Source organism: Capsicum annuum, chromosome 8 (assembly GCF_002878395.1).
Source record: "Capsicum annuum cultivar UCD-10X-F1 chromosome 8, UCD10Xv1.1, whole genome shotgun sequence".
Taxonomy (NCBI): domain Eukaryota; kingdom Viridiplantae; phylum Streptophyta; class Magnoliopsida; order Solanales; family Solanaceae; genus Capsicum; species Capsicum annuum.
Window position 1 is genome coordinate 53,538,235 of NC_061118.1, and position 10,493 is coordinate 53,548,727.

Below are 10,493 nucleotides of genomic sequence, written 5' to 3' on the forward strand. Positions count from 1 at the left end.
CATCTGGGATAAGATGGTTGATAATGGAGTTTTACCTAGTATAACTTCGTACAACAATATGATTCTCGGAAATTGCAGAAATGGGAATATGGACAGAGCATTGAAGTTGTTCTCAGAGTTGCCAAAAAGGAATTTGAAAGCTAATGTTATAACGTATAGCATTTTGATTGACGGGTATTTTAGAAAAGGTGACGGTGATAAAGCTGAGAATATGTTTAATCAAATGTCCTCTTCAGGAATTTTCCCTACTGACTACACATTCAATACCGTGATCAGTGGTATGTCTAAGGTTGGCAAAACATCGGAGGCAAAAGATTTGCTTAAGCAGATTGTGGCAGGAGGTCTCCTCCTTCCAACATGCATGTCTTACAATAGCCTAATCGATGGATTTTTGAAGGAAGATGATGTCAACTCAGCATTGACTGTTTATAGAGAGATGTGTGATAGTGGGATTTCCCCAGATGTTGTCACTTACACAACTTTGATTGATGGGTTCTGCAAAAGCAATAACATTGATCTAGCTTTAAAAATGCTGAATGAGATGAGAAATAGAGAAATTAAGTTAGATGTCATTGCATATGCTGTTCTTATAGATGGCTTTTGCAAAAGAAGAGACATGAAAAGTGCTTCCGAACTTTTTGATGAAATCCTTCAAGTTGGTCTCTCTCCTAACCAGTTTGTTTATAACAGCATGCTAAGTGGGCTTAGAAATGTAAATAATATGGAAGAAGCACTAGTCTTGCGTGATAGGATGATCAGTGAAGGTGTTTCATGTGATCTGGAAACATACACCACATTGATTGATGGGCTTTTGAAAGATGGAAAAATAGTTCTGGCATCTGATTTGTTCACTGAGATGCTTGGAAAGGGTATAATGCCTGATGACATCACATATACTGTTCTTGTACAGGGTCTTTGCAATAAAGGTCAGGTTGAGAATGCATACAATATCTTAGAGGAGATGTGTAAAAAGAGTATAACTCCTAGTGTTCTGATTTATAATACACTGATTGCTGGATACTTCAAGGATGGAAATTTGCAAGAGGCGTTTAGGTTGCATGATGAGATGCTTGACAAAGGTCTTATGCCTGATGATACGACCTATGATATTCTTATAAGTGGAAAGTTGAAGGAGAATAGTTTGGATCTTGGTATTTCAATGCCGCAATGAACCAGATATCCTCTAGCAATTTGTTGACGAGACTGCTGTCTGCAAGGTAAACTGAACTTGGTAACTAGTTGTTGCAGTGAATTAAGTTAGATGCATATGAGATTTGGCTTCATTATAACCATTCATTTCTATATCACTTAGGTTGACAGCTTTAGTGCATGGGGTCCAATGAAATGAGAGCTTCGTCACCTCGAGTCCCTCGAAGGTGTGAATTCTAGTTCTTCATCTTTCTAAGTTGTCAGCTGTTCCACTGGTTCATGATTTCATTGAATGGTTTTATCTGATTAAGATATGAAATTGAGTCTACGAGTTCTAGCTGTTGGTTGAATGTTGGTGAATAAATAAAAAAACTGGATCTTTGTCTTTTGGTTGGTAGATTTTAACAGTTTAATTTGTATATGTTCGAGGTGTGCTGGTGCATTGTCATATTTGGACCTATAGAAAGGTGCATTTGACTAGGATTACTTTATATAGTTATTTAATGATATAAATATAGCATTGAAAAAATAATTATAAATTTCTCTTAATTTGTTGAATTATACAAAGTAGAAAAATACTAATCTAACTTTACTATAAGAGCCAAGTAATAAGGTGAGTGTATTTTCCTCTTTTTGAAAAGTATTATATGTGACGTCAAGAGATTTTACATGTCTTATTATATGTTAGCATCTATGTTCACACCTTCTTTAAGCTTTTCCTTTGGATATTATGAATGTGATTTACATTTTTTTATGAGCATTTTCTTATCGGTCAAACCGAAAATCAAACCGTTAAAGGACCAAAACCCGATAAACTGAAAACCGATAAAAAATATCTTATTTGTTTGGTTATCAGTTTAGCGTATTTAAAAACCAAAAACCGATAAACTGAACCGACAATTTATAAATCCAAACTGAGCCGACCAATGCACACCCCTAAATTTGAAGGGAAAGTGTACTGATTATGTTATTGTGAATGAAAAAATCTTTACTCCTCTTTGTCTCAGGTCTCCTGTTTCCTAAATCTTCTTTCTTATGGTTGGTTTTAGTATATCTAATACTTTTAAAACAAGTTAAAGTAATGGGTTGTGGAATTTCGATTTTTAATCTATTTGCTAATTTTGGCTTTCGTATTTTATTTGGAAAGTTGGTATACACGATTCTCCTCTAGTGCTTTTAGGTCGAGTAAAGATTTGGACGCCTATCTCACATGCTCTTTGCTGATTTCTCGTATGAGCATGTCCTCAATGACTTCAGAGATAAAATAATATTTTAAAATTGAGACAATAGTGAATTTTGCTAAACAAAGTAAAGAGAAAATGGTATTAGATTCTTCAGAGTTAACAAAAACGCTATAATGGTGAATTTTGTTTGTCATATAGGAGTCATGTAGGATCCACTGTTAAACTTAACGTTTTTTGGGGACAAATTCATTAGGTTCAAGGTAAAGGTCAAAAATGAACAGTTTTTGTTAAACATTAAAAATCATTTCAGTTATCAACATATATTAAGGACCAAATAAAACAACTCCTATACATTAAGGATCATTTTGATCGTTTTCTCGTTCTCCCCTTATCCTTTTATTCTTTAACCTTGAATTGAAATTGATTATGAAAGTAATGCATTTTTGCCACAACAACTCACACGCACATGGTGTCTTCATTTATCCATCAAAAGAGCACCCACATGCAGACCAAAGGCTTTGGAAAGAAGAGCATAGAAAGAACTGGGAAAAGCAAAGGCAGTTATAGTTGGAGGGAGCATAGCAGGTATGTTGTGCACATGCTCTCGTTAGAGCAGATTGGGATGTTGTAGTTCTTGAGAAAACTCCAACACCTCCAACTTGTAGTCCCACTGGTGCTGGCCTTGGACTTGACCCTCTGTCTCACAAAATCATTGAATCTTGGCTTCAACATGGGCCTCAACTCCTTCAACAAACCACCTTTCCTCTTTCAATAGATCAAGTAAGTTCAATTTATTTTAATTGAATTATATACTTTTATTTGATGGTTTTATGTCAAACCAAATTTTTAACTATTATTAAATGTTTCTTTTACTATATACTTATGCATTATACTCCTTAACTCCTGCAAGAAAAATCCTAAAATGATGATTATTAGTAGCGTAGTCAACACTATTAGCTATAAATTATTCTTCTCCTTTTGACTCATTTATCCGAAACTATTTGACATTGTATGGAATTTAAGATTGTTAATTTGTCTAGTCTTTTAAATGTTTAATGGTAGTGTGCCTAGTGTTGTTAATCCTTCCCATCAAAGTTGCAGCAAATGGTTTCAGACTTAGTTTTGTACTGGGATATGAACTTAGGATTTCCATGTTATTGCTCCTAAAGCCTCAATAATCAGCCCTCCCTTTTGTTATCTGGCTAGTGAAAGGTGATATTTCAATAATTAACACGTCAGGTCATGAGAAAATCATCGTACTGTATGCCCCTCTATTTGCTCGTCTTTATAGTTTGGAAGGGTAAAAACTAGAAGCTGTAGTATGGTACTCTTTCAAGAAGTGATGAATAACGTCTTATGAACTTTAAACTGATCATTGATGAGTATCTCTTGGTGTTTCCTTAGCATCAAGTTGTTCATCATTTGGCGGCACTACAGTGTCCAACACTCACAACAAAAGTGCCTTTTCAGTATAAGTTCGGCCTTTTCGGCACCACAGTGTCCTACATTTCCCTTACCATTATTATTTCTTGAACATTTGATTCTGCAATCTTATGGGCGCCACAATATAGTCTCACCTCTAAATAAGTACAAGAGAAATCGGTAGAGTATCTCTTAGAGTTCAGCTAATTTGTGAATACTTGTAGGAACAATTTCTTTTTTATTTATCCAGGGATTTGGAACATGATCGGAAGGTAGGACATCAGTTCACCAGTTTCAAAAAAAAAGGTAGGACAATGAGTTAAGCATTAGCGAACATGAGGGACCATATATAGCTTTCGCACCATGATTTGAAAGATATATTCCTAATCTGATTTTCTCTTGCCCACGGAGTCACGGATAATATGTGTAAATTTAGAGTTAAATGTTGACATTGAAGTGAGGTAGTGGCATGTTTAATGTCTATCTGCGTTCAAGATCCACATGAAATCATCATAATTCTTCCTTCATTGGGAAGCCATGGAAGCTACTCAGTGATCAATGATGGACCAGAATTTTGCACAAGCGGGTTCAGTTGGAGAAAATAGTAGTCGACAGTACAGGAAGAATCAGGCACTTTAGCTTACTATTTGCACATCCACACTTCTTGGGTGCATATGGTTCGCCCCTTATAATGATGTGTCTAATATAGTTGTCAGTAGCTAGTTAGTTGCAAATTTGGTATTCTTCAATTTTGATTTTCATCCATCCTCATTCCTGAACTTATGGTCAACTACAGAACCAGGAAACAGATGGAGAAACAAAAGTGAGGCGGACATTAGCGGGGGATGAAAATTTCAATTTCAGAGCAGCTTATTGGGCTGATCTCCATAACCTTTTGTATGGTGCACTACCAGTAGATATTGTTTTATGGGGTTATTTGTCCCTCTCCTTTTCCATGTACGATGATAAATCAAAAGTGAAAGTCGAAGCTAAAGTTCTTGAAACAGGTGTTACAATTGACATTGTTGCTGATTTGCTTATTGCTGCTGATGGTTGTCTGTCTTCAATCAGACAAAGTTTCTTTCCAGACCTTAAACTGAAGTTAGTATATGAAGTCAATGAATGTTCTTCTTTTCCCCGCTTTTAATCAAGGAAATGCAAAAGGTTTGGTGTTTTTAGTAACTCCTATTTTCTGGTTGATATTCAGGTTACTGTGTGTGGCTTGGGTCTACTATACAGGGGAATGGTGAGATTGATGAGGATGTCTCTAAACGTATTAGAGCAGGTTGGATGAAGTGGAGGCTCGCCTCGGGAGTGTTGCGTGATAAGAAGGTGCCCCTTAAGCTTAAAGGTAAATTCTATGGAGTGGCAGTCCGTCCGGCCATGTTGTATGGAGCGGAGTGTTGGCCGGTCAAGCACTCCCACATCCAAAAATTGAAAGTGGCGGAAATGAGAATGTAACGTTGGATGTATGGGCTTACTAGAGGGGACAGAGTTAGGAATGAGGTTATCCGGGAGAAGGTGGGAGTGGCTTCGGTGGAGGACAACATGCGGGAAGGAACGCTGAGATGGTTTGAGCATGTGATGAGGAGGGGCGCGGATGCCCCAGTTCGTAGGTGTGAGAGGCTAGCTTTGGATGATTTTAGGAGGAGAAGAGGTAGGCCGAAGAAATACTAGAGGGAGGTGATTAGGCTTGACATGGAGCAGCTTCAGCTTACTGAGGACATGACCCTAGATAGGAAGGTGTGGAGGTCGTGGATAAGGGTAGAAGGCTAGTGTGAGTGTGTGGGTTGTAGCAGGCAGTCAGGAGAGATCTTGTGTAGCCGGGTTCGTAACCCTAGGACTGTGTACGTAGGTGTCGTTGGTATGTGAGGGTATGTTACTACTAGGTGGGGGGCCTATTTCTTATTTCTTAGTTCCTATTTTCTTATTTAGTGTTGCCTTTATTTCTTGTATTTCGTTTTTTCTCTGGTTTCATTTATATTATTTCTTATTCCTGATTCCGTTGTGTCATCCATCCTCCTTGTTTATTATTCTTTATCTTGAGCAGGGGGTCTATCGGAAACAACCTCTCTACTTCTTCGGAGGTAGCGGTATGGACTGCGTACATCTTATCCTCCCATCCTCCCCAGACCCCACTTTGTGGGAATACACTGGGTTTGTTGTTGTTGTGGTTGTTGTTGTATTCAGGTTACTGTGCGTGGAGAGGGGTTCTTGATATTTCCAATAAGGAACACTCAGAAGCCATTATCAGCCTTAAGAAATTGTATCCAGATCTTGGGAAATGCCTGGAATTTGACCTGAGCTCTGGAACTCTTAGTGTATTGTATGAGTTATTGAACCATAGGTTCAATTGGATATGGTACATTAACCAGCCTGAACCAAACCTCAAGGTAATCTGCTTGTCAAATCCAGTCGCATGGTTGTTAAAGTAATGTCTCATCAATGAGTGTTCACATTTGCCCTGATAACAGAAAAGAATACGTCTCTTTCAGTTTATGTGACATTTTGACTGGATACGTAGTTTTATAAAGAAAGGTTTCAACTTTTGAAGCTTGTGTATTAAGCATGCCATAATACTTGTGTTGCCATAAAAGGTTGTCATCAAAGGTAAAATGGAAGTTAAGTTAAATTGTTTCCAAATGGAATGGATTAGAAAGGAAATGCTGCCACAGGGTTGGAGGGGGTACTATGGATCCTCTTATTTAGCGAGTATTGGAATAGAATGGACATGAATGAAGCAATGTGATTTATAAGATTAATAATTTCATATAGCTAATACCAATAGATTTTGGATTGATGTAGAGTTGATTGATTTAAAGTGAATGTAGAACTCTTGCTCATCATGAATGGATCAACATGATGTTCCATCAGATTAGATAATGATTGGAAATTAGGAGAGTGGATGGGTGGACCATTTTCTAGAAGACATCTTATATACAATCGACTGTAATTTCAACACATTTGAGTGTTACCCGGGGGGGGGGGGGGGGGGGGGGGGGGGTAGACGGGGGACTTTGAGGGCTCTGGTACCATTACTTTATGCATGTTTCTCTAGATCATTATCCTGAATATTGTACGTTTATATTGAATTTATTAGTTCTGAAAACCAATAATTTGTGATGAACCCAGGGAATTCTTTGAGAATGAAGGTTAGCAAAAACTTGGTTCAAAACATGCATGAAGAAGCTGAGAAGACTTGGGTTCCTGAATTGGTCAGGGTAATTAAAGAAATTCAGGAACCTTTCCTAAATGTGATATATGATTGTGATCCTCTGGAGCAGATTTTCTGGGACAAAGTGTTGATTGGAGATGCAAGCTCATCCTACTACTCCTTATAGTGTGAGAAGTACAACAACAACAACAAACCCAGTGTATTCACACCTAGTGGGGTCTGGAGGGTAAGATGTATGCAGTCCATACCACTACTTCAGGAGAAGTAGAAAGGCTATTTCCGATAGACCCCCGGCTCAAGGCAAGGAGATAGATATTGGATGCAGCTGTTTTAGGCAAATGCCTAGAGAAGTGGGAATTGGAAAATATGATATCTGCCTTTGAAGAATATCAGTCCAATAGGGTGCCAGTTACTACGGAGCAGGTTCTATATTCAAGGAGACTAGGTCGCATGAAACAAGGTTTTATCACTTTCAGACCGTCTGTCCTTTTATCCAAAAGGTGCAAGTCCAGAAGATTGTAAAGAGCTTCAGCAAAATAACATGCCTCATTTCTACAATATTCCTTCGTTACCAAGTAATATCACTGGTTTCTATACTTGTCTGGTTACTAAAGCATTGTTGGATGCGTAATTGAGACAAGCATTTCGTGTATATGCCCATTTTGCAAATGATTGTATTCTGGTGCATCCAAAATATAACAGGCAGAGTAGTGGTTGTATCAGCATACAATTCATGACCTCATGAATGTAGTATAGTGAAAATGTAGTTCATAGTATTTGACAGTAAAGATATTTCTGTCATTGCTTATTCTCGTGTTTAAAGGAATAACACTATTGACACAGAATTATTGTGGTTACTTCTATATAAAATTCATGACATCTTGACATCATGTATGATATGAAGTGCAAATGAAGTTGATTTTCTTGATAGCTAAAGGTTTCTTTTTCCGGTTTGAAGATTTATCTCAACATTTTCTTTCCTGCACTCTCCCCTTGTGTTATTTTTCCACGGCCATGTGTTAATTTTTTTCAGTAGCTAATTAATTGTAAAATGTGGATTTCTTTACTTGGATTTCCATCCCATCCTCATTCTTGAACTAATGTCGATTACAGAAACAGGCAACAGACAGAGACAAAAGTGAGCCTCAATATTGGCAAGTGACGAACATTTCAACTTCAGAGAAGCTTATTGGGCTGGTCTCCATAGCCTTTTTGTGTGGTGCACTACAACTAGAGGTTTCTGTGATAATTTTCTCCTTCCTCTTTCCATGTATGATGATAAATTAAAACTGAAAGTCGTAACTGAAGTTCTTCAAACGGGTATTACAATTGACATTGTTGCTGATGATGCTTGTCGCCACTGGCCAGACCCAAAACTCCAGCCAGCCATGTTTGGCGCGGCCCGACAGCTGCTACCCCGACGAGAATTTCAATTTTTGCTCGTCTTTTTACGTCCCAAGAGGGATGTTTTCGTTATTTGACCTCCCCAAACCCATTTTTATACATTAGAAACGTCTCAAGTCCCTCATAAGCATTCCCAAATCTCTCGCTCTCTTTTCCCCAAACTTCAACACTCAAGATCCTCTCTTCTTCTCAAACTCCCAACCTTAAAGATTCAAGAGGGATCAAAGGTTAAAGATTCTTTTCAAGGTTCCTCCTCGAATTTGTCATCAAGGGTATGTGCCTGTGGAACTAATTCAAGTCAAATAAGTCAAGGGATTCTTTAGATTTCAAGCTAGGGTTTCCAATTTCAAGAGTCATTTCCAATTCTTTTCTCAAATTATGCTGAACAATCACCTTTCCAACAAGTTACACTTTCATAGTTTCTTATCATGTACACACACATACATATGAATTGTGAATTACTATTGGAAATGATTTTACGAAAGATGAAAATATTTAACCATTTTGAACCCTTTTTCTATGAAGTTGTGTCTAATCTTTATTTGAACTTGGGATTTGGAATTGTTACTTGAATGAAATCTCCTTACGATAAATTTTAAGTTGAGATATGTTGGGGGTCAAGAAGTCATGCTTTTGGTAAATTATTTTTAATACTCTAAACCTTATAGTGAGAAAGAGAAATTTACGCCATTCCTGGGATTTTCTCAAAACGATAATCTTATGGTGACTCTTAAAAACCCTCAATGGATTTTCAAATGTATCTTATTGTAAGTCTTCAAAATGGTGGGCTAATGAGTTGACGAATATATGAAAAGGTTATGGCATGATATGCATGACTTGCAAGTCATGATATGACGATACCAATCAAATGAATGTCCCTATGAATATGAAATGTTTTCCAAAGGATAACTTATGGCTTGGAAATGTAATAAATAGGCTTAAAGAAAGTCAGTTCACCGAGAATTGTAAGCCATCTTGACCCAACGCCTGAAACCTATATTTTGTTGACACAGGGATGGTTTGCTCTTTAGCTGGACGACCTTATGATTTTCCTTTATAAGAATGATATGATGGACTAAATGATGTATATCTCAGTCCATGCGATAAACATGAATTGAGGTCCCGCCGGTTGGGTACAAACCAGACTCATGTAGACCGTGGATTACACGATGTCGATGATACTAGCTAGTTCAATACTAAGATAATGAAATACTTATGGTTTGATTTTGAGTTAGTATTTATGTTCCCTTCTTATGTTTCAGTTTCAGTTATATGATTGAGTTGCATACCAGTACGCGTCGTACTTGTTGACACCTAATTTTTGCCCTCCACAACTAAGCTTAATTTTGAGTTTCTTCGATTTTAAATAAAATTACAATATTTGTTTTATCCGAATAAAAACTTCTCAAAATATTTATCTAGGTAATTTTATCATTTTAAGTAACGGCTATATATTCTCGTATTTGTTTATACGAGATCGTATAATTTTGTTACTTAAATAATTATTTTATTAAAAATTGAATTTTAATCAAGGATTATCTTGAAAATTAATTTAAATGGGCAAAGTATTGATTTAAACATAATGTTTTCAAAAATAATTTATTTGATTTTATTTAACCAAGAAACTTGAGATTAAATTAGTTAATTCGTTTCAAATCTTGATTCAATTTTGTCAATTTATTAAATTTGACTATAATTGAAATCAACTTGGCTACAATTGCAATGCAATTGGCCAAATGATTTTCAGTTAGGTTAAGATTTAAACACAATTGACTAAAACTCTAACAAATAGACTATTTGATAAATAGCCTAAACTTAATCTAATTTGGGTTATTTTGAAATAACCCCAAAACCCCCTTACAACCACCAGCCTTTTCCCATTCTTAAATTGGGCCATAAGCCTAAAGTCCCTTTCGCCTAACCAGCCCAATCTCTACCGCCAACCCCGACCCATCTTTCATATTCTCCTCCTTGCCCGATATCAGCAACTTCGCCTAAACAACAACACCAGTTCAACAACGACAAAACAACAACATTCAACTATACCCAAAACAACTCCAATCCGATTCCAGTCAGCTTCAACCCGACACCAATATAAACCCGTATCAACAACAATATCAGATAGTAGGGATGGGCGTTTGGTATTCGGTTTGGTATTT

At 36.9% G+C, this 10,493-nt stretch overlaps 1 protein-coding gene across 4 annotated transcripts; it reads left to right on the top strand.

Annotated features, from left to right (window-relative positions):
- On the top strand, nt 1-8,275 carry LOC107839051 (pentatricopeptide repeat-containing protein At3g54980, mitochondrial; the record flags this gene model as incomplete). 4 transcript variants are annotated; one of them, XM_047395670.1, is given in 7 exon segments in its annotated part: nt 1-1,217; nt 1,313-1,376; nt 2,827-3,113; nt 4,552-4,652; nt 4,763-4,856; nt 4,963-6,148; nt 6,888-7,860. In XM_047395670.1, a coding segment is annotated over 1 exon segment (1,171 nt), but the record flags the coding sequence as incomplete, so codon positions are not given.
- Nucleotides 8,276-10,493: the final 2,218 nt, after the last annotated feature.